The 25253-nt window shown below is 42.0% G+C and overlaps 1 protein-coding gene across 4 annotated transcripts in view; it reads right to left on the reverse strand.

Moving 5' to 3' along the window:
* Nucleotides 1–25253, reverse strand: part of Sash1 (SAM and SH3 domain containing 1) — a 933133-nt gene that overhangs the window by 151095 nt on the left and 756785 nt on the right. For 2 of the 4 annotated variants that reach the window (XM_033763317.1, XM_010639655.2), the window contains exon 1: nt 25132–25251. The exons of the other annotated variants lie outside the window; for them this stretch is intronic. In XM_033763317.1, the coding sequence (XP_033619208.1) occupies nt 25132–25251 (120 nt within the window). Of the gene's footprint in view, nt 1–25131; nt 25252–25253 lie in introns of those variants that run through there. 4 annotated transcript variants of the gene reach the window in all.

Raw genomic sequence — 25253 nt, forward strand, 5'->3', positions numbered from 1 at the left:
GTACATTTAAAGCAAACTACCCAAACTTTTTATGTTTCTCAAGGGCCCTATAAAAAAAGAAAAGGGCAATTTCACTTTCTTCTCTGTGATGTGGATAGCAAAAATATTTTTATTTTATTTCTTTGCCGTTTTGTAGGGGGTAAGCCTACAAAGAAATTTAAACATATTATCAAGATGCTTTGCTTGTTTGCTTGTTTGCTTGTTTTAATGAATGTGCTGATTCCATTAAGATGAGTCATTTTCCCATTATAAAGTAAGTGCATTTTATACTGGGAACCAAAGAATAGGCTTCCTCTTTGCACCCTTGAGTATCTTCTAAGAACAGCAAATGGAGGGATCCTATTAGAACCTGAGTCAAATCAGGTCTCTCTCTTCTTAGAAACCTGTCCCCTCCTAAAGGCCACATCTACCTAAATGGATGCATTGACCTAAAGAATGCATCACACCCATATACCCCTCACCTTGCTCCTGTCTCATCTCATGCCTCTTCCAGTCCCCAGTTGCTCTGGTTGCCTTGTTAGTCCTCTCATGCTCCAAACACCTTCAGCTCTGGCCAGGCCTTTCCATTCACTCTCTCTCTAGTCTTCCCAGTTATCTGTTCACAACTCTGCACCCTCTTCTCTTCCTAGCTCAAAAAGCAAGTTCCCTCCCCTGTACTCTCTAACCCCACCGTGTGCCTTAAAACAGTTTGCATCCAGGCATGGTGGCACACACCCACCTGTAATCCCAGCACTTGGGAGGCTGGGACGGGAGGGTCAGCAGGTCAAGTCTCATGCAGGCAACTTAGCAAGATGTATTTCAAAATAAAAAATTTAAAAAATAGTAAGTGCTGGAGATGCAGCTAGGTGGTAGAGTGCCTCTAGGTTTGATCTCCAATACCACAAAAACAAATAAATAAAAATTTTTATTTATTTATTATGTTTATTTTACTATCTCCCTTCCATAACTAAAGTACCTAGTCCAGAAGGTCAAAGATTTTTCTAAGTTTTATTCTGTTCTAGAACTGTGTATAGCAGGCTGTCAGTACTAATGTACTGGATGAATGAATGAACAGATAAGAGAAAGTGAAATGATCAGTTAACTCACAAGGTACTGGGCAGTATGCTCTGGCCCTTGGGCAAATGCATATGAACAATTTATATGTTGCTTTACATTTTAATTCTTCCTTTAAGTAAGATATCCATTCCTCAGTTCTCAGACTTAAAAATAACTAGCAAGTTTTAACTTTCAAACACCATGACTTCATTACAATTTTAAAAGCCAATATTAACTTCTCTGGTGCCTTGTATATATGCATCATCCTGCTCTCTTTGTACGGTTTCAAAAGAAACAAATGGAATATAGTTCAAGGTGTTAATTACATAAGCTTATTAAAAACAAACCCCTGAGAGGTGTCAGTTCCAACACTTAGCACTTTTATGTTTATGTAATTTATTAGTTTTGTACATGTGAGAAAGTCAAATGCAATAAGCATAATACTGCAAAATAACTGCTACCAAAGGGAAAATTATTTCACTCCACAGACAAGGCTTCTAAAGAACTCTTCTAGTCTGTAAGTCTGAAAGGGAAAGAACATAGCAGCAGAAACAGGTTTTTACATGCTAGTGGTTCTAGGCTGACGGTAAGGAGATGGTGCACTTCCTCATATAACTACAATTTAAACGAGCCCAGAAATATTTGCATTATTGCATTTTGCAAAAATGTGTGGATTATTTCAAAGTATTTTGTGTATCCAAGCCATAAGTAATCTATAACCCTAAACAACGTTTTACATCACATTTAGAGACAACGTTCTATGAGCAACTATGGGTGGAGAAAATGGATCTGCTAATGAATAACCCAAAATAAGGTCTTTTGACCTCCATGCTCAAACTAGGGAATGAAGATTCTCCACAGGCCACATGAGTTAACTGTCCACCAAGGAGCTGCAGATACACCACCATGCTGCTGGGTCATGCGGGCAGGTGTGCTGGGAGCTGGAGAGAAGGTTCCTGTTCCATTCCAGCCTCATCTTTCTCTGGGCTCTAGGAACCCTGAGGCATCTCGGCTCTGGGCCCAGGGCAGGGCTCAGGTCTGCACCACCTGCCTAGAGACAAGAGTAGTCATGCAACAAAATGCAAAAGACCAACTTCGTTTTCCACAGAAATAATTTAGAGAATGCCTAAGGAGAGATTGATAAGTAATTTCAAACTCATTTAATTTGCTTCTAAACTTTGGCCTAATGACATTAGCTTCTTCTCTCCCTATCCCCCTCAGTGATAACAAAGACCCTAATGTAAAACACAGAGGTAAGGGGGTTGTGGGGGGACAGCACCATTTCTGAAACTGCACAGTTCTGTCAGGCTGGGATCTCGATAGCAACAGTGAAGGAGATGACCAAGAGTGCAGAGGACCATAATATTGATTATGCCCAAAGCAGGCTGTGAAGAGTTAACCCCGCCACTGGCTTGTTTATAGAAGTGAGTCTGGCTGAAGCCTGCATACTGAGATCAGAGTAACTCTCACCAAAATTCTGTTCCCACAGAATTAAAACCTTCTGATTAGAAGGACAGTGTTGTAATTACAATCATATATTTTGTCTATTCTGTTCCTAATTTGAGAATGCTTTGTCTTGTCCATTATAAGCCTTGTTTACATTAATTTCCATAGAAACCACACATCACCTTTCCCCCAACTGATTGCCAATAAAAGTCCAGCGCCTTTGTCAGTGCACCAGCACTGGTCATCCTGGTACCCTGCTTCCTCTCTTAGTTCTGTCTCTTAGTGTATTCTTTTTCTCAGGCCTGTGTCGCACGCTGAGCAGGTGGGGGGACTGGAGACTTACTACTGCAGGAATCTCTGGCACAAGAGGAAGACACTAAGCATAAAGCAGGTGGTGATACACTCGGGTTGGCTTTCATGGTGAAATTTCACTTCTTATTTAAAACATATTTCAGTTCTCATTTGGGGATATCTTAATAGATCTGAATATATTTCCAAAAAGACACAAGAGTAAAAAGCACTCCAAAGCAGAGGAAAAATTTAATAGGAGAAAATCAAGATGATGAAGGTTAAAGACGAGAGAGAGAGAGAGAGAGAGAGAGAGAGAGAGAGAGAGAGAGATTCTATCTATCCTGTATGTTCAGGCAGGAATAATTTAAGTACTATAGGGCTGGGACTAAGTATTTAAAAACTTTCTACAGACAACAACTTTTGTGTAAATTTCTTCCTGATTCCAAGTCTTGCCAACTATTGTTACCTTCAAATATCCAATGACAGTTACCTTCTTGTTTCTTAGAATTGTGCTGGACTTTGTCCATATTCCACAATACTTTTTTTCAACAAAACATATACAAACAGAATTTAAAAGACCACAGAAGGTGGGCCAGGGATTTAACTCAGTGGTGCAGCCACCTGCCTCACAAGTGCAAGGTCCCAAGGTCAATCCCTGGTACCAAAACAAACAAAAAAGACCATAGAAGATTTTTGTCTATAGAGACATTTGAGAGATCCCTTGATCTATCCCTCTATCCTTCTTGGTAAACAATCACGTATATATGAAAGCAAAGAACCACCGTGGTGAAGTAATTAAGAGCTCCATCTCTGACCTCAAAATTTAAAGAAATTATTAAATTTGTTTTGTGCCTTGGAGAGATACTTGCCTCAAGAGGCAATGTGGCCAAACAAAGGAAATGATCCACGCAAAACTTCTAAGCAGCACCTAGCACCTGGAACTCAGCAAGTGATTGTTCCTGACATTAACATTAACCATTGCTGCTTATCATTTTATGGATAATCACAACCAACATTCACACTGTTTTCAAAATTTTTCCTACAACATAATAAAATCACCTGTGTCCAGGCAGAAATAGTATTAAACAGTATGTACAAGTCCCTGGGACCCGTGACACATCCAGCTTCCACAGTGGCCCTGGCCCTTTCCTAGCAGGGGGTGTGGCTAAAGTCAGGCCTCTTGTGCTGTGTGCAGGCAACCTCTCTCCCTCGAACCAGCTGCAGATTTCTAATAGTTTCACATCCACACATTCAGGAATTCTGGTCCACATAAATCGATCCACTCTTTCATTTTATTTAAAATAATGACAACATTTGTAAAATACCTACTAATCCTGGGTACCATAATAAGAATTTGTACAAATTTTAATGCATTTAATTTTCTCCTTCCCCGCACCTTTATTTATAATTGAACACTAGTTACACAGATTAAGATTTTTCAAATACTTTGGCTGTTGATTAGCAGCAAAGGCCCATCTGTTAGAGGATTGGTCCTCAGCATGGCACTAGTGGGAGGTGGTGAAACTATCAGGAAGCAGTGCCTAGCGGAAGTAATTTAGGTTATCGGGGGAATGATGATCTTGGATATTAGGAACCCTGCTCTTTCTGTTCTTTCTTTGCTCCTCCTCTACCATGCATTCCCCACCATGATGAACTGTGCTGCCACAGGCCCAAAGCAACAGGGCCAACCAATGACATGGACTGAACCTTCTCCAACTGTGAGCCAAAAAATTGATTGCCTCGGGTATTTTGTGACAGTAATACAAAGTTGACTTGCACAGCTTTAGCAGGCCAAGGTGTTTCTGCTTCCTGTTGCAGTGACACAAGGTCACATAAGGCTGGTCACTAAAAGCTTAACAACTGAGTGAATTATTAACTCTCGCACTAGGACACAGCATGCAGTTTTGTACATCACATAAATGCCTAGAAAATTATTTGCTTCTGTCTCATTTGATCAAGTTTATCAACAAGCTGAATGTTTTCCATTGACTACCCTATTCCATGGACTCAGAAACAAAGACTTAGAACTTGCATTTATGTCAAGGAGAGACCAGAATTTGGGGTTTGTGTCAAAGAGGTAGGACTGCGCACATGTGTAAACCTGAGTATGTGTGTGCTGGAAATGTAGGAAGCATGGAAATTAAGGGAGAAATGAACGTTTACTGAATATCTATATAGTGAGAACATTTACATATATGTATACATCCATATATTTACATGTATGTGCATATATATATATATATATATATATATGTTGTATTTATAGAACATTTATCGAACACCTAGACTATATGTCAGGCACTTTTGTACCCTATTTCACTTGAAACACAGATTATTTAATGTAGGTCTTACTAACTACACAATGAAGGCATAGAAACTTAGTTTCTACTGTCACCTGGCTGGTAAAGAGAAGATCCAAACTTCAAATCGAGCCTGTCCACTCCAAAACCTGAATTCATTACCCCAGAAGCATTATATATAATCCAGCTGGGTACATAACAAACTTAAGCTATCCTTACTGCTTTTTTGAATTATAAAGCCAACTACCGAGGCCTTCTACAGAAGATAACCTCCCCGTTACATTTTTAACTAAAAAATCAGTGTGAGTTACAGTATTCCTTTGCTGCACACAGCATACAGCTGAATAATCCACTTGATCACAGATGAGGCCTGGGCTCAGCCAGGCCAAACAAATTGTCACATTCTCAGATCCGTCATTCCTTCCGAAGGCCACATTCATGGCCGACCCAGCAGCTCTGGAGTGCTCCCACCCACAGGCCCTGTGGGAAAAGCTGGGACTCAGATGCTGATGGAGATGCTGCCTGTGATTCGGGTAGACCCCTAGGAGTGCCCTCTCCTGGAAGTCCAGTGCCAGGGGGTAGAAATCTGACAATCCCCCATATCCCCCAGCCCCATTTGAGCAGGAAGGCTGGCCTTGGATGGAACACAGGGCTGGAAAGGGTGGGCCCAGAGACACACCCAGGCCTGACCTCAGCCAAGCCCGGGCAGGGGGCTGCATGTCATCACATCCTTCTCAGCCCTGGCCCACCCTCCCCAAGGCAACTTCCTGAGGAAATCCTGACTGTTCCAGAAAAATGGGTGGCCCCAGCCTGAGGATGTAAACAGGAGCCTTGTGTTTTGTTCTGCATCCCTACAGACCTGAGCTGAGGTTCTGGCTCAAGAATTTCTTGGCATCAGTGCAATGAAGAAGCTGGCCGAGCAGTGGCTCAAGGACTAGAATTTACAAGCCAGAATTTGCGGCGGTGACTCAGCCAAGAATTGCTGAAATGATGAAGGTGTTCTCACCAAAGCTGTTAGTTGAAGAAAGCAGAATTACAGTACAAGAGACACATGGTGCTCTTGAGGCAAGTTCTCCACTTGAGCTCAACATGCCCAGAATGTGTCTAGCTCTGAGGGACCCACCAGTTACAGACTGAGTTCTACAAAGCCAGAGCCATGTCCCCTGGTCTCCTCTTCCAGAGTTTCTGGCACAAGGTGATGTTCAATAAACATTTGTTGAATGAAAAATTTTCTTCCCAGTTCACTAGTTGCTTACACATTAACATGTTATCCTCTAAGTTGGGAAGGTAATCCACAGAGAATGAGTAGGAAGACTGTCTTTCTCCATACTCAACAGCTTCGTGCTCACACCAACCTCTATCCATCCCATCCCTCACGCGTGTGCTGTTCTTAAAAAACTCCTTGGGACCATGCGATTCCCAAGGCCACCATCTCAGGATGATATGCCATCTACCTAGCTTCTCACTCAAAGCAGCACATGGGGGACTATGACACATGTTCTCTCCTATGGTGTCTTAATAAACACAGGCTCCAAGGAGCCTGATGGAATTAGTGTGTTCGTTATATACCCGTGTACAAAAACATCTCCCTCATCCAACACCCCCAGTCCCTCAGCCATCTTTTGGTTCACCCATTTCAACCAGCGACAGAACACACATAGAAGGCTGTTACCAGATGTTGATTCTGCCAGAATGGCACCTGCCACCACATTGAGTCTCATATCTGCAGGTGGGTGAAGGCTCACAGCTCCTCCTGGCTGGCGGGGGAGGGGGGGGCACATTAGCACAGTAAAGACTACGGAGTGCATCTCCGGAGTGCAGTGGGAACCAGTGTGAGCTAGCAGGCCAGACTTCCTGAGATTTATCCCACTTGAAACATTATGTGACCTGGGACAAACACAACCTCACTCACCTTGTCTGCAGCATAGGATGAAAATAACAATACCTACAATTCATCTCCACGAGCAATCAGTGTATCCTGGTTAGCTTTAAGTACCACAGCCCAGGAGTTGAAGACCAGCCTGGGCAACACAGCAAGAGGCCCTCTCCCCATCCCCCCATCCCTGCCAAAAAACTCACAAAGATTGAAAAAGAGTATGATCCAACAAAACACAAAGCAGCCAATAGGCCTCTGGAAGACTATAAATATCAAATGATACAAACAGTAGGTGCTAAAGATCACACAGATAAGAGAAATAATGACTTTACAATGTCAAAAGATACATTTTAAAAACAAAACAAAAAGTCCAGTTTTGTCAATCGTAGCAGTGAAGCATGACTTCCAGAACTCGCCTCGTCATAGCAAGACACAGCAAAATACTTGAAGAGAAGGCTTTTGCTAATCATGAGAGGCTCATTAATTTGCAATATTGACATCCTAGACTCTACGGTTCATTTTTAGGGTTTTTCAGTGTTTCTTGCTGTCAGAATCCTTGGGGACAGTGCTGGTCCCCTCATGTCCTGCCTATCTCCCCTGATGGAAGTTATTCTCATCTGAACTTCTATCCACAGAAACCTTCCTGTTGGTCCTGAGTCATTTCCTGTCCAGACTGGAACAACTTCCAGCTTTCTGTTCTTCTTGAACACTAACTAAATCATCAACTCTAAAGGTGTTCAGGACCAGCAAATTTTCCATTTCAACTTCCATGCCACCCTAACGAGGTGTCTACGTCCTTTTTTTTCTATCCACGGCTGAGCATGATTCCAAACCTCTGATCCAAAGGGCCGGGGATTTAGCTCAGTGGTGCTGCTGCCAGCCTTGCAAGCACAAGGTCCTGAGTTGGATCCCCAGTACAAGGGAAAAAAAAAAAAGAAGCCAAACTTCTGATCCTCTGTCGTTCTTTTTACACAAGCACCAGTGCACAGCTGAGAGAAGGGGTGGTAACTGTGGGTCATCCCTTAAAACTTCTGGGCCCTTTTCCTTTGGAAGGATGAATCACTTTCTTTCTCTGTCCCAGCTTTAAAACTTCTTTTCCTCTGCAAATCCGAAGTTTGTTAATAGGATGAGTACTGGGCTGTGTAATGTTCTCCAAAGGGAAGTGATGAAGGCTTTGGCTGAAGTCACTAAACTGGAATCGGAGACAGTATCCAGCAGTAATATACCACACGGAGCTGTCCTTGACTAACAGGCTGGGCTAGGAAGCCTTATTTTCCTAACCACCCATTTTTATATTTCTTTATGAAGAACTCCTCTAAATACCCTTACTCTCAACGAATGGTGGGGAGTAAAATGAATTTACTCAGGGATCTGAACTTTTTAGAACAAAACAGCCCAGTAAGTATTAACTAAAATGTTCAACATAGAATCCACAGAGAATAAAATATACCATAAATTGTTCCCATTTTCTCCACCACCTCTCTTGCTTTCTCATACCGAACCCTCAGCAAGGCAATCAGGAGTGATTTCTGCTCCCTCAAATCTTGTGTTGCAAGTGTGTTGCACATTCTGTCCAGCCTGAGACGAGGGAAAAGTGGCGCCTGGAGAGGGCTCAAGCAGAGGCCAACACATTCAACAGATATCTCCATCGCTCCTCGACGGTCCTGGTAAGAAATCACACTGATCTGCTGTGGAGCTGGAAGCTGAGCCACAGGCAGCCCTGGGCTTACCGATCTCACCACCAATGTGCTTTTGGAGCCATGTAGCTCCACACCCTGAAACCCATGGCCACAGTTCCTGTCCCACAACAGCTCACCTGCCCCATCCTAAAAGTCAGTTTGAGACTCTAGCCCAATGACCCTTCTTTTTTTGTTTGTTTCTTTTTGTTTCATCTTGGTTCTTTTGCTTTTTGTTTTTGTTTTTGAGACAGGGTCTCACAAGGTAGCCCAGGCTAGCCTCAAAGGCACAATCCTCTTGCCTCAGCTTCTCAAATGCTGGTATGTCAGTCATGGCCACCATACTAGGTAGGCTACCAATGAGATTTTTGTCTATGTTGAGCTAAGATTTTCTCTCCACACCTCCTCCCAGCTCTGTACTGCTTGGAGATATTGAAGGAAAAGGGAAAACAAACAAACAAGCAAACAGTATTGCCATCTTTGGGGACTTTAATTCAATTCCACCACTTCAAAGCAAACGTTAAGGCAATCTTAAGTTTCCATTTCCTCATTGCCACCACCCCTCACTGTCATAAAAACGTATATATTTATGGTCTGCAGGAGAGGAGGAGGAAACCACAAGCATCAGGCTGAGGCCTTGTCTGGATAAAGACTTGCAATTTCTTCCCATTCTCTGTCCACTTACTCACCTTGATAACTTAAAAATAAATGCTGGACACTCGTCAGGGAAGCTGACTACATACACTCTCCTCTGTCTTTGTGTCTCATTACAAAGTACTCTGGGGGGGGCAAGTGTCTTCTACGCCCAAGGGCACCCACCCAGGTGCCACAGACAGATTTGCCAGTGGGTGTCTATGCTGCCATGGGCAGGTCCCTACGGTCGCCTCCTGCTTATCTATTTTCACAGTTTGCTTTTTCAGGTGCTATGCAAAGGTCTAGAACTGGAAAAAGCTCTACTGCCTTTCTCTGTAACGCTTGCTAACAGCACAAAGCTATAATGATAAATACCCACATGCGAGAGGGGCCTAGGGGTGCGATAACAAGGTTACTACAACTGGGTGACTTGAGACAACAGAAATGTACCGTCTTATGGTTCTCAAGGCCAGACATCAGAAATCAAGGTACCGGCAGGTCCACGCTCCCCCTGAAATCTTTAGGAGAGGGGTCCTCCCATGCTTGTTCCCATCCGCTGGTGGGTGCCAGCCACCTTGGCTTGCATTCCAGAGCTCACAGATGCAGTGCTCCAATGCAATTCATTATCTTCACATGACGTATACTTTGTGTGTCTCTATGTCATCTTCCCTCTGTGCCTACCTGTATCTGTGTCCAAATTTCCCTATTTACTAAGGACATCAGTCATCTCGTATTAAGACCCACCCTAATGACCCCATCTTAGCTTGCCTAATTTTTTTTAAAAAAAAAAAAAAAAAAACCCAAAGTCACATTCAGAGACACTAGAGGTTAGGACTTCTGGGGGGTGAGGGATACCCATATTGGCATCTTACAGGGTCCCTAGGACAATTATTATAAATGAAATAATATATGGAAAGAGCTTTAGCAACGTGTTTGATTGACACATAGCACACTTTCAACAAGCACCAATGGCCAACAGTATCCTTAATATTATACATCTCCATTCTTTCTGCCCTGTAGCGTCACTATGTCAAAGGTTTTAAAAGCAAGTTGTTCCGGCAGCCCACTTTCCAAGAAGAATACCCCCACTGAAATACAAAAATATCTCCTCCAACCAAACTCCTTGGAAAAAGTGTAATGGCAACACCTGTCTGGGTAGGAGATTCTAGGACACCTTTATTCTACCTGCTGACCTCTGAAGGCGCCTGGAAGCCTGGCATGAAGGGGCTCAGACAAATCGATGAAGGAAGTCTTGCAAACAATCTGCTGACAGCAGAACTTCCAAGTTCCTTTGGTTTGCAGAAAAAAACTTCAATTTTACCCGTATATTTTCCCTTCAGTACCAAAAATATATTTTTATACAAAAGGGTGATATATATATAAGTGTGTGTGTATGTGTGTGTGTGTGTGCGCGCGCGTGGTTTGTTTTTTGGGTGGGGAGGGTACCAGAGATCAAACTCGGGACCTTGCGCTTTTGAGGCAGGCAGCAGAACCACTGAGCTAAATTCCTGGCCCCAAAATATATTTTAAATATCACAGTAAAAGGCACACTGTCATTAATTCTGTCCATTTTCTGAAATAGTTCTATAAATCTTTTTTTGTGAGTCTGTTTACAGGGTGATTAAAAGTACAGTGAATACAGCGGGCCCAGCACCATCCAACAGAAAAGCAGGGCCCGATTTAGCTCAGAGGTTCCACCACCTGCTTCCCAAGCACAAGGACCCAGTGTGATCCCTGGTACCAAAAAAAAAAGTTATGGTGTGGGGCTGGAGATTTGGCTCAGTTGGCACCACACCTGCCTCACACGTATAAGGTCCTGAGTTTGATCACTGGTACCAAAAAAAAAAAAAAAAAATGGTGTATCCTCATCCACCTTATTCACCACTGATTCACCTCTGGCACCTCCCAAAATCAAAATGATCATGAAATGTAAAGGTTTTAATCAATTCAGGGCATTGAGGCAGCCATGACAGCACAGCCATAAACATTCAGGAGAGAGGACTTTCAGAGCCGCTTCAGAACGCGCAAGAATAACGGGATAAGAGCATGGAAAGCAAGGGGGAGTCTATGAGGGGGGATTAATGGCAATCTGTCTTTTACTGTAATACATTTTTAAAATGCAAATATTCACCATTCATTTAGACCCTGTCTGGTACATTTCTAAATAAAAAAAAAATCCAAGGAAATGAGATGTTTAAACATGTCATTAGAAAACCGGAGGCCAAAGAACCAACTATATAAAGGAGAATGACTTAAACGTAAAGGGAAAAATAAGGGCGAACACCTCTAGTTTTTAAAGTTATGCAAGAAGCTGTGTGCAGTCATGCATTCTTCTCGTCCCAGCTACTTGGCACTCAGACATCAGGACTGTTTGAACCCAGGCATTTGGTGCCTGCCTGGGCAATAGCAAAGCAAGATCTTGTCTTAAAAAGCGTTTTTTTGTTTTTTATTTTTTAAAAAGATGTTTAAAGGTATAGCTCTATTCCTGGCTGGACAATGACTATCAGTCATAACCTTGGTAGTGCAATGTCAGCATGCTTTTCTCTGAGCTCATAAAACTTGTTATGATACACACCCTCAAGAGACCACAGAAGGTGGTATGTAGCTATCTCTTAGTCTCCTCAAGCACTTAAAATCCTAAGTCATTCTTTTCTACCAAAACAACCCCTGGAACTTCATCAATCCTTCCTGCCAACTACATTGCATAATTCACTGCTTACTTATCTCGACCCAACCAGCACATTGAAGGCTCCAGCTCATCTTCTTTGGCATGCTCACTTGGTCTCTGGCTGATCCTCTGGAACCACTGGTAACCTAGTGCCCTTGAGCAATTCTTGCCCTGGATTTTCTTCTTTCTATGTAAGGACTTGACATAGAACATCCTCCAACTTGCCTGTGAATAAGTCTGCAGGCATGCAAACAATAGGTTTATATGCCTTACAAGCTCCATTTTTTTTTAAAGCCAAACCTAATATTATAAAAGGCAAACTGCTCTGCAGCTTGAAAAGCTTTTTGTCTGACAGCAGAAAACTGTGTTTCCCAATGCAGTGGAAGCAGGCCTTCCTATTTTCTACAACAGAAAGACAGACTGGAAGTCATGAGGCTCAAGCTATGCCATTCCAGAGCTCCTCACACCACAGCAATCTCAGCAAAAAGGCATCAGGTGTTCATGTTTGTCTCTGCCTCCCTGAACAGGTGAGTCTGTGAGTCTTGAATCTCTGCCACACTGGCCCAACTATGGCATCCAGCATCCGGGGAACCAGGTAGCTCGGACAGAAACTGGGAAAACCCAGATGGCAGCTCACTTTCTGGCTTTACCTACAAACTCTTCTCAAAGAACAGCAGAGCCCACCTCCATCTGGGCCTGGTCTACTCCGGAGGGCACTTCAGTATCTACCTTACTTCTGTTTTACAGATAAAATTGATGAAACTGGAAGCCAGAATTTAAAATTTACAGACACTAAAACTCGATCGCAATTATGGAAACACGATTTTGAGCCATGGACAATGAAATATCTGTGTGTTTAAACAGGGGACTAGAAAGCCTAGAGTACCTACATACCTAAAGGACCACAGCTACCAACAAGGGTGGGTTTCTGGTAGCTGTGAGGGTCCACGTAAGCAAAGAGACACTCTATTATATACAAGGAATTACACAAATATAAATATGATCATTCTAGGCTTTACAGCAGCACTTCTTACAGCAAAGAATGTGGCCTGCTCTCCTAAGGTTGAAAGAGTGTATTTATCTGCCCTCTTGATTTCAGTGAGGCTCTTCCATTATAGAAGAAGTTCTGTCTTCTAGATACACACTCAGCCAGGCATGGTGGTGCACACCTGTAATCTCAGCACTATTGGAGGCTGAGGCAGGAGGAGTGCAGGTTTAAGCCTAGCCTGAGCAACACAGTGCCTCAGTGAGGCCCTATCTCAAAACAAAAAATTAAAAAAGGTTGGGAATGTCAGTGTGAGGGCCCTGAATTTAATCCTCAATGAAGAAAAAAAAGTTAAATTAACTGAAAAACACTAACTCAGAATGTCATTCAATGATGTGACAGTCTTGATACAGAATGTTAACAGGAGTGTTACTGTGCCTCTTTGTTCTGTTCAAAGGGTACAATGACTTTGTGGTTGAACAGGAGGAGGGCAGGGGAATGGGGAAAAAAATAAGAACCAAGATATATTATGTAAAGGTATGAATTCCCAATGATAAATGTCATCACATTGTATACATGAAATGTACCAATATAGTTAATTTTTTAAAAAGTAAGGGTACACTGTTCTTTGCTAATGCTGAAGTTACATCACACAGATTTTACTATATCTTTCACATATCATTTATGAATCACTTCACACCTACTCGCTTTAATGCTCATCAAGAAGTCTCAGTTTTGTAATATTCTAATCAAGGAAAGCACTACCACATATTAGTGTTATGAGGCTCTTCATGTAATTACCACCTAAGCACCACATGTTACATAAGTTACAATAACGTGTTACAGAAGGCAGTCGTAACCACACCCTGGTTGATACGTCCTAATAGAACACATTCTTACAGTTTTTAATACAATTGTAATTCACAATAAATCTTTCTTGAATAAGTGTTGTCTTTACAGACTTTCCCAAAGATTTCAAATTCCTTCACGTGATCTTTAGATTCACAATGAAGTTATCCCTAAATAAAAAATATTATTCATCACAGGCTTATGTTTCTTTCTCAAATCACAAAGAGTCCCACTTTCCATGTCATCAGGCTCCTCCTGGCTATGGGAGGGAGCAACATTATGTGATATCTTTATAAATTCCTGATCGGGGACTTAATTAAAATACAAAAATCCAAATGAATTATTTCCAACCTTGACAGAAACAGATGCTAACCAAATGAAACCCTGCGAAATTGTTCCAAAAAACAGATGGAGTACAACCACGGCCCCAGCATCCAAAACAATGAAATCATTAGCTATGCAGATGCTTTTAATATTTTACATGTTCCTAATAAGTCAACTATTAAAACTGCTCTCTTCCATGAGCTCACTCATATGTGGACTATAAAAATGTTGATCTCATAGAACTTGAGAATAGAATGTTTTTTACCAAAAGCCAAGGAGAATCGTGGGGAGAAAGGGATGAGAGGTGGTTGATCAATGGGAATTAAATTAGGAGAAATAAATTCAGTATTTTCTTGCACACTAGGGTGAGTATACATCACAAAAATACAATGTACTTTCAAAAATCTGAGTGGAGTTTGAATGGTTTTACTAGAAGGAACAGTAAATGTTTAAGGAGAAGGATACATTTAACGCAATTGTGCATTACATAATGGGAGTGCGTGTGTGTGTGTGTGTGTGTGTGTGTGTGTGTGCGCGCGCGTGCGCGCGCACACGCATATGAGCGTATCACATGGTACCCCATTAATGTCTATGTAAATTTTTGCTTTAGTTGAAAAAAAATTTTTAATTTTTTAAAAATGAACTCTTGGGCCGGGGATTTAGCTCAGTGATTCCACTGCCTGCCTGGCAAATGCAAGGACCTGAGTTCGATCCCAGGTACAAAAAAAAAAAAAAAAAATGAACTCTTGCCAAGCATAGTGGTTCATGCCTATAAATCCAGCCCTCAGGAGACCAAAGCAGGAGGGTGGTGAGTCTGAGACCAGCCTGGATTACATAATAAAAACCTGTATCAAAACACAGGAAGTGTTAAAACATAACTCTTAAGTGATGTTCCGCATGCTTACAGGTATAAAGAAAATCATCTTCTTTAGGAAAAAAACTTAAGATACTCTTTCATATTACTGAGCACCTAGACATGGTGCAAATTAAAAATAGCAACCAGGACATCACTTAAAAAATTTACTTCATAGACCGGGAATTTGGTTAAGTAGTTCCGCCACCTGCCTCACAAGCACAAGGGCCCAAGTTCATTTCCTGGTACCTAGAAAAAAAAATTTACTTCATTAAAAATACCTTTCTTGCCTCTAGAAAATCCTAGCTACTCAAAAGCATTCCATATATTTCCTCTCTTCAGCAGAGAAAATATTTTAAACACACATTTCTTAACCTCTAACAGGAGGGTTACCTTGAAGCAATTTATGCTGGTTAGTTGTTGTTATTGTTGTTGTTCTTGTTTTAGATTTTGAGACAACGTCTCCCTACCTAGTTCAGGCTGCCCTTTTCGTATGCCTGGCTGAGCTTTAACTTGCAGTGATCCTCCTTCCTCAGCCTCCCAAGTGCTGGGATTATACATGCCTTTATTTTTAATCTGTGTATAAGAACAGAGCATTTGACCTACATTAAAATCTATAGGTTTGGGGCCAGGATTTGGCTCAGTAGTTCTGCTGCCTGCCTTGCAAGTGCAAGGACCCGAGTTTGATCCCGGGTACCAAAAAAAAAAAAAAAATCCATAGGTTAAGTTAATCTCAAATTGAACATAAGAAATCAAAACATCATGCCTCACTTCAGGGTAAAAGTGAAGAGAAATTAACCCATATTTCAATTTAAAGGTCAACTATTATTGATATTTAATGGTGACATTTATGAACTGCCTACCCTCTACCTTGCACAGTTCTAGTGATTCAGTTAATGCTCATGAGAACCCAATGATTGAGTGGTCATCATCCTCATTTTTAAGATGAAAAACTGAGTCCCAGAATGTCACCCAAGTCATATGGCCACTAAAGACTGAAATCAGGATTTGATCTCAAACAATGCAAATTAGTTCCTTTTACTCTTAGCAACTCTATCATAATACATTTCAGTTTCTGTTTTTTTGCTTGTTTTTCTTGAGATGGGGTCTCACTATGTAGTTCAGGCTGGCTTCAACTCACAGTGATCCTCCTGCCTCAGCCTCCCAAGTGCTAGGATTACAGGAGTGCACCAGCACACTAGCCATTCAGTTTTCTAAAAGATGTCTAATAAATTTTGTTTCTAAATATTTTAATTCACAGACTAAGGCTATTCTTTCCTTCAAAACATTTTTTAAACTTAGACATTTCCATAGAAGTCCACAAAATTGTTAATGACTCATTTTGCATAGTCTTTAAAAATCCCCTGAAAAGCAAAAGATGCATATTCACAAAGGAGAATATCCCTTCCTTCTACAAATAATTTGTATTAAACACTGTATTTTCTAAGCACAAAGCATATAAACACTTTTCTGGTGTAATGAAAAAAAAACCAACTTGGTAGATAACAAGGTTTAGGCAAAATTACTAGTCAGTAATGTCGAGGGTGCCTAGGATAAAAGTAGCTAAGGAACAAGCCTAATAGCATTTTTCATTAAAATCATATGATTCTCACAGTGCATTTATTTTCTTTCCCTAGGTGCCTTACAAAAGAAAGAAGGAAGCCACAAGCAGTCAGAGGAGAAACATTTGCTACCTGATGCAAAACCCCATGAACAAATGGTAGGTGAAGCATGAATGCAACCTGAACCACAGAAAGCCAAGGAAAAAGCAAGGCATCTGTGTGGATGCTCAGAACACTCAGTCTGCCAAGCCTACATTCTAAAACACAAGCAATTCCCGTTTCCATCACTCATTTCAGGAAGGTGAAAGACATAAGAGATCCCATCCTTCAAAAAAGAAAAAGGCCCTGACTTCAAAAAGAAACCACCCCATTATCGAGTGTCTGTCTCCTGACTTTGAGACACAGTGCAACCTGGGAGGAGAAGTCTGGGTTACGGGCTCTGGGTGCCAGGGAAGATGCAAGACAGGCCATCTCCAGCCTCATCCCTACTCACAGACATTTAATGCTGCCCAGTGAAATGCTCCACGGGACAGAAGGAGCGACACTGGGTCTCTGGATAGGTGTGACACTCCCAGGGAATGACTCTCATTTTCAGGTCTCATTACCACAAGAAAAGGAGTGAACAAATGAACATCATTTGAAACATGACCATTTCATGTGGCTGGAAAAACACATTTTTCCTCAATATTAGTCTGAAGATAATTCCAGAAGTCTCAGTCTGTACTCACAGGTTTGAACAGTGTTGCTCATTCTAAGAAGAGTCTTAACTCCATCATTTAAACTCGCTTCTTTAGCTGAGGGTGCAGCTTAGTGGTAGAGTCCTTGCCTGACATGCACAAGGTAGGGTTTTACCCCCAACCCACCACCCCCCAAAAATCACTCTTGAGATCAGTGTCAGTTCTACCGCATCACAAAACTGCAGGACAGGTACTGTGAGGTGGTCACGGTTAAGTCTTAGCAGGATGCAGAGAGCACCAAAGCACCTTTTAAAAGACTACACCAGGGCAGAGGGCTTGTGTCAGGAGAGCGCAGTCCTGGTCCCTTCCCCAGTGCCAAAATAAAAAGGAGAAGGAGGGAGGCTTCATTAGATAAATGTAAGCTTCCAGATTTCCCTTGTATGTCTAATGTGAAACTGAGCTTTGGGCTTCCCAGTCAATTTATTTGCACGATGGAATATTGCCCACCATTTCACTGTATTCTAGAATTAGCTTTAAAAAGTTGTATTTAAGGATCATTTAACTACAGTGTGGTGCACATATTGTTATAAATAATAATTCCTTTTTAAGGAAATATCCTAAAGATCGATATATAGATGTATACATATGTATGTGGAGAGAAGAAAATCAGAAAACATAGACCAAACATCTCTAAGATTTTTTTCATTAAATCAGCCCATTCTTGAGCTTTAAAAGAAATTATACTTTTGAGTACGGTATGGTAAAGAGCCTGCAATTCCAGCTACTTGAGAGGCTAAAACGGGAAGATCACAAACCAGCCTGAGCAATTTGGTGAGTTGTCTCAAAATAAAATTTTAAAAGGGAAGGCTGGGGCATGGTAGTCCCAGCACTGGAGGCTGAGGCAGGAGGATCACCAGGAGTTCCAGGCCAGCCTGGGCTAAGCAGTGACACCCTGTTTTAAACTCCTCCTTCCAAAAAAAGGGATACGTAAGTAGCTCTAGATGCTTGCCTAACATACACAAGATCCTAGGCCAATCCCCAGTACCCAAGCAAAAAAGGAAAAAAAAGTTACTATGGAAAAATTTCTTTTTAACTTTTAAATGACAAATTTTACGAATTTACAGGGTACAATCTAGTACACTGATCTGTGTGTACATTAGGATGGAGCAATCCCTTAATTACTTTAGTTACTGAGCAAAATGCAGGCTCCGGGGAAGCCAGAGGCGAGATAATGATGCGATGCAAGAACATGTAATTCTGGATTTTATCACCTCCGCCTGGATCTCTAGCAGTCTCCTCCTTCCAAAGTCACCGCCAACTCATCATTTTCCCAGAAGTCATTTCAGTTTTCTTTCTTTCTTTCTTTGCAGTGAAGGGGGTGACCCAGCAACTGGGTGCACTAGGAAGTGTTCCATCACCGAGCCACCACAGCCCGTGGCAGCTCCACAAGGACATCGCCCTGGAGGTGCAGAAAGATGTCCCACCCTGTGAACTCCCAGATCTGGACTCCCTCAGAGATCCGTGCTTGCCCACCACTGTCCCACTCTTCCTCCCAGAAGACCCTTCCTCTTCCCTTCCTCCTCTCCTCCCCATTCCTGCCCTGAGAGGGCCTCTCTGAAAATTCTAGGTCCCCCAGGGTCCAAATCCTAAGGTTTGGGTATGTGTGAGAAGTGGGGTGGACCTTGCAAAACTATGCCTTGTCAGTCATACACAGTAGTCCCCCTCATCTGCAGGGGTGTGTTCCAAGGCCCCCAGGGGATGCCTAAAACTACAGAGAGTACTGAATTGTGAATATACTCTATTTTTTTCCATATAGACACTTATGATAATGTTTGCTTTACAAATTTAAAGATAGTAAGAGATTTACAATAACTAACAATATGTTAGAGCCATTACAACAATATGCTGTGATAAAAGTTATGTGAATGTGATGGTTTTGAGTGTAGATCTTGGCAATCTCAGTATACAATTTTTTTCTTTATTAGGTTTACATTTTTACCTTCTCACTCAAAGGAAGCACTTTATGGCTTCTCCTTGGCTTATTTGAATTGCCAGCATCATTACTCCTGTAGTTTGGGGAGTTATTAAGTAAATTAAGGGTGAGTGAACACAGGCAGTGACAACAGATCTGATAACCAAGGACTAGCACAGGGACTAGCTAGCCAGTGACTAGCAGGTGGGTAGTGTATACAGCATGGATACCCTGGACAATGGGTTGATTCAAGTTCCAGGTAGGACTGAGTGATAGCAGGAGACTTACGACTCAATACTCAGAAGAGCAAGCAATCTTGTTTTTGAGTTTCACTATGCAGACCATGTCGATCTTGAATTCTCTATGTAGCCTAGGCTGGCCTCAAGGGCATATGATTTAAAACACATAAATGGTTAACTTCTGGAATTCTCAATGTATTTTTAGACCAACAGAAACCTAAAATAAAAGCAGACTACCTACATCACAACAAATACTTAAATTCAATTGCTTACACAAGAAAACAGCTTAAAGAACAAAAAAAGATTGACCTCCACCAAATATCTGGATAAAATGTGTGGACAAATAACTGTAAAACTGCATTAAAAATTGCAACTGGAAGTTAATTTTGGGAAAGTAGCACATGAGTCAGATCTCAGCTTTTCTGTTTACTACCTATATGGATTAGGACATACATATTTACTGCTCCAGTGTAAAACAGACAACAAAACTGGTCACACCTACTGAAAGGATCAGGCAAGGTAACATATATACAGGCCCAGCATAGCCCTGGGACTCCCTCGCTCTTAAGTATTAACTATCCCACCAGATAGCTAGCTTCTCCCATCAGAAGTCGGGGGTCTATGGTGAAAAGCAAGCACATCAGCAGAAGAGGCAAAATTCTATAAGCAAAAGGAAAAGAGAAGCTGGATGTGCCTGCAACGCTGGCAGCTCAGGAGGCTGAGGCAGAAGGATCATAAGTTAAAGCCCAGCCTGAACAACTTTAGAGACAACCTGTCTCAAAAGGGGGTGGGTAGCTCAGTGCAATGGCTCTGGGTTCACTAAAAAGGAAGGAATTAAGGAAAGGAGGAAAGGGGAGGGGAGAAGAGAAGGGAAAGAGGAGGGGAACAGAAAAGAAGGTCCCTTTTTAGTACAGGGGACGCTGGCAAGAAAGGATTCAGTGACTCCCTAACCAGAATTATAAAAGCCAATTACTTTGTCTTTGCAAAGAACTAAACATTGAGGCACCAGGGATCTGGCCCTACTCTGTTACCTTGATCAAGTCATTACCCTCCAGAGGGCTTTGGGCTTTGACTCCTCTCGAAGTAAATGTTCAGGCTCATTTCCAAGGACCCTGCCGTCCTCCCACGGCCTCACCCTGCAATGTCCCCACTTATAAAAGCCATAAGGCTTTCAGCTGGCTAAAAAGGACATAAAATTCGGATGAAGTCAGAATATTTGAAACTGGGCGGACTCAAATTCCAACATGTAAAATTAAGTTTAATAACTGATAGGTTTAACTCAAGACACCTCCCCAGAGGTCAAGGACCTTAACAGCTTTCAAAGAAGTCAGCATTTGAAAAGCCCCCCTGGGAATTCCCTAACATCTCCCTTCCCCCATGCTATGCCTAACAAAGGAGGGTGGATTTTTTTTAAACTTGTTTTTCCTTTCTTCTGATTAGGTTTTGGTTTGTATACTAATAGGAGGAGGGTAAACAGAAAAATGGGCTAAATATGACACTTTTGTGGCCCGAAGCCTACCATGTAGCTTCCTATAGTTTGCAAAGAATTGAGAGGAGGAGAAAGTTTGGAGCAAGTCTAAACAATGGCTATTTTCTAAGCACTACCGAGAAATGAGTGTCAACTCTTAGGAACAGAGTAGGGAGCTGGGAAAATTTCAGGTTTGGGGGAGGTGCATCTTGAAGGATCCTGCAAACAGAACAATAGGCACTTACAACACCCTGCCCTGTTAACAAGTAGGGAGATGAAGGTCTGGCTCAGCTTTGCAAGTTTTCAAATCCTAGAGGCGGAAGCTAAAGAACCATCAGTGTTCCACAAGGATGATCAGTCCTAAAAACAAACAAACAAAAAAAAAAAAAAAAAAAAAAAAAAAAAAAAAAACGATCTCCCGTACCTCATCATATTATAACCTCAGCAATTCCTGCTCTTAAAAAAACAGTACCCTCCCTCTTGGGAAAAAGAAAAGAATGTAGTGATTGCAACCAAGAAATGGAGATGAGACTAAAATCCTGCAGGATTCCAACTAATCTGGAACTTTTCGGCAGACATCTCAGCGTGTGACAGGGAAAGGTGACTTGCTTTTCAAACCCAGGCCAAGCACCAGATGCAGTTTGTGAAGAGAATGGCCATTTCACCAGACGGCCATGGCTATGTCGCTCCAGGCTCACAAACATTTTACCAGGACTCTGGTTAGGGTGAGGAAACTGCCCAACCAGAACTTTCAACATCTTCACGAGTGCACCCCATCCCGACGGATGTGAGGGCTTTAAATGGGGTTTTGATGGGACTCCTGCAATTAGGTACAAGCTTTTTTCCTTTCCCATTCAACAAAATCATGTTATCTATAGTCAATAAGCCACAGGCATTGGAGATAGAAAGAAAGATACTGACTCTGCCTGCCGGGGGATTCACAACTTAGCATCTTTGTAAATTTGTTTCCTGTTCATTCTATCTGTACTTTTTATTGACTTATTGTCACTTGTCTGTTCTAGTACTGTTAAAATATTTACAAGCTGTAAAATATATTATTTCTTTTTTTTCTCATTGAGTTTATTGGTACAATTTAGGTATATAGTACAGTTACCTTCATCATTGGAATCTTGTACCTTTCTTTACATGGCAGGTCTTGGTTCTCATTTTTTCCCCTTATCCCTGCCCTCCCTTTATTATTTCTTCACTAAGCATTTTTTAATTATCTGAGAGTAATTATTTGGTGCTTAACTGTGTGTGGACTGAATTAATTTAAATACAAAATGTGACCCAGTGACCTCAAACAGCCATTCTGTATTTTTTGAGATTCATGAATACCCTTCCCTGCTCCCTGGGATATGTGAATGTCTTGGCATATGCCTGTAATTCCAACATTTGGGGGGCTGAGGCAGGAGTATCTGTTTGAGCTCAGCCTGGACATAAGAACCAGACTCAAAAACTAAAAAGGAAAAATCCCTGAGGGACAAATGCCTCTTACGGCTTAACACCTTCAGAAAAGGGGACTCTGTCTTTCATCAAAAAAAAAAAAAAAAAAGTTCTGACCTAACAGGCTTTGAGGTTTGACTGTCAATACTTAGAATCTTACAAAGTAGCAAGTGGGTACCTTGAATCTCTCAAACATGGTGTTTGGGGGTGTAAGGTCTGGCTGGACTACTTCCCACCCTCCTGGATGTGATGTGTTTTCTCCACCCAGGCAGCCTAAGAGAGTTAACTAACCAGAGTTAAGGCCTCAGGCTCCCGCTGGTGGGGCCAGGGAACTGAGGCCAGCTCTGACATCGTCACTAACCAAGTGTGTGCTACTAGTCAATCTCTTTCCTGTCCAGACTTCCATGACTGCAGGATCACACATTTTAAATACAAATGAAGGAAATGGTCTCAACCATCAGTTCTGAGTCTTGATAAATTCTTCCAAAGCTCCGGTATGGTTTTTTTTTTTTTTTAAACTCCAGTTTTTAGAAACATCTGTAGGTCAGTTTTCTAATAGTAGAAAGAAAACCACCCCCCCTCCTCCTGGTGTCCTCCTTCCAGTAGACAAAGGGAAGTAAGCTGTGTCTTCTTCCTCCACGTTTTACCAAGGAGCAGTCCCAATGCCCAAGTTTACTCTAAAGGAAAACAAGATTGTTTGAAGGCTGGGACGGCATGAATGGACAGAACCTGTTTTGGGACATGCTTCACTCTTGGAGTCCTCACACTGAACTAGTAGCTGAGTAAGAAGTACATATTTTCTTTTCTTCTGCATCTGCCCTTTGAATAACAGGTTTGAGCTTCTAGGGCCCCACCCCATCTTTCAACTGAGCCAAAGAACACTGCTACAACTGACCCAACAGTGCTGGAATCTGCCAGGGAAGGGAAAGCAAACATTCAGAAAGTGCCACCTGCCAAGCCCTCCTCCCCCAAACAGCCCTCAGCTCAACTTTTCATTTAAGTCAGCACCTCCAGCCCATGCCCTTGTAAGAGATAAAGTGCAATGCTATCAAATCACTGTTTTCAATGATTGAAAACTTACAGTGCATGATCTCTGCATGAAAATAACAAGCTTCTTGTTGATGAATTTTTAAAGCAATCACTCTGACTATAATACAATACATTCATTGGGTTTTCTGGAATGTCAGTCTAGGAACTTATTTATCCAGGAAAATTTAGAAAATGCAGAAACAGAAGCTTTTAAATTCAAAATACATACTGTACACATACCACATAATATACAAAGTGTATATCATAGGTAAAAATATCATTTGTCACTTTTTTTTTTTTTTTTTTTTTTTTTGGTACCAGGGATCGGACTCGGGACCTTACGCTTGCCAAGCAGGCAGCAGAAGCACTGAGCTAAATCCCTGGCCCTGTCACATATTTTTTAAATACTGAGAGTAAGAACAGCAGACAGAAATCTTAAACCAACTTTCCTGGTTCTCTGTATAATAATAATCATAAATACCAGTGAACACCTAGAAATGAAATAACTGGGATTTCAGCTAAGGTGATTAAAAAAAAACATATACACAATTATACATGCAGGAAAAAAATACAACAACTACATTACTTGAGCATCTGTTATGCACAGGTAGTATGCTGAGCACTTGATACACATCCATTTGGCTAAGTTGTGCCCTTGCCTCAACTTTCAGGTGACGAAACAGGATCCCTGGGTATGGTGGCACCCAGGATTCAGAAAACTGAGGCAGAGGGTCATGATCTGAGGCCACTCTGGGCTACACAGTGAGACCCTACCTCAAAAAGCAAACAAAACACAAGCCCCAAGGATCAAAAGCATTGAGTGACTCTGCTAACAGTCGGATGGAGAGCGTGGATGTGACACAGGCCAACTCTTCAGCACCCAAGAGCCCAATCACCATGGTACAAACTGAACAGTTTATCATCCCCAAAGAAGAGATTCTTTCTAAAAACTATGTCTCCTCCCAGTAGAAAAAGAAAATACTGCTTCTCAAAGCAAGTCTAAGAGCCTTTTCCAATTACCTACACATCTGGCAATGCCAAAGTCTGGCTCCAAAGTTGTCTCTTGATGTGTGGGTGAAGATGTCCGGCTGTAATAACCCCCACCCCTCTGATTCCAGCTGACCTAACTACTGCTCTGCCAAAAACACATCCACTAATTGCCCAAAGTATGAAGCTCTGAGCTTCACCCTCCATGTGTAAGAGCTGTTTTCAAGTTACATGCCAAACCCACGGGCGGTTTTGGTCACTGGACATTTCAAAATACTTGACAGTACAGACTAGGCAAAACAAATTCTATTGATTTTAGTCCTAGACATACACAACAAACACAAGAGCCTGTAATTCTACAAATTGGCTAAAACTGCAAACAGTAAGCAAACATTCTGGCGGTTCGAGGGAGGAAATGGTTGTTTTCTTCTCAAGGCACACACAACAAATGGTGACGAGATCAACATCAGGACCAACAGCCTCTTTCAGATCCAACAGAGAGACGCCCGTCGCCAAATATTTACACGCAGGTTTCACATCTACCCTTTGAAAGACTGTCTCGTCTTTTCTACACCGACTTCTCAGCAGGTGTCCCAGATTAAACTACTAAATAGTGCACGCGATTGCTTATTAAAAAGTATCCTGGACGTGAAACGCGGCTGGTTATTTTTTAATTAGGGCTGGAAACCCTATACAGTGTATTTAACCCCCTAAGACCCGGAGCAAGAGAAGGGCGCCTCGGATAAGACAGGGTTGCCCAAGGGGTGGGCGAGAAGCGAACCCCGCTTCCAGCGCGTCTTCCCCAGGTAACTCACCAGGATGCCCATCACGTCGGCCCAGAGTCTAGAGAACGCCTCGGACGAGCCCGAGTCTGGCTCGGGGTCGTCGGGCTCGAGGTCCTGCGCCGGGCCACCCGCACCCGCGTCCTGCTCCATGG

The sequence above is a fragment of the Fukomys damarensis genome, unplaced genomic scaffold, assembly GCF_012274545.1.
Source record: "Fukomys damarensis isolate Sample0158 unplaced genomic scaffold, DMR_v1.0_HiC HiC_scaffold_14, whole genome shotgun sequence".
NCBI classification, from domain to species: Eukaryota; Metazoa; Chordata; class Mammalia; order Rodentia; family Bathyergidae; genus Fukomys; species Fukomys damarensis.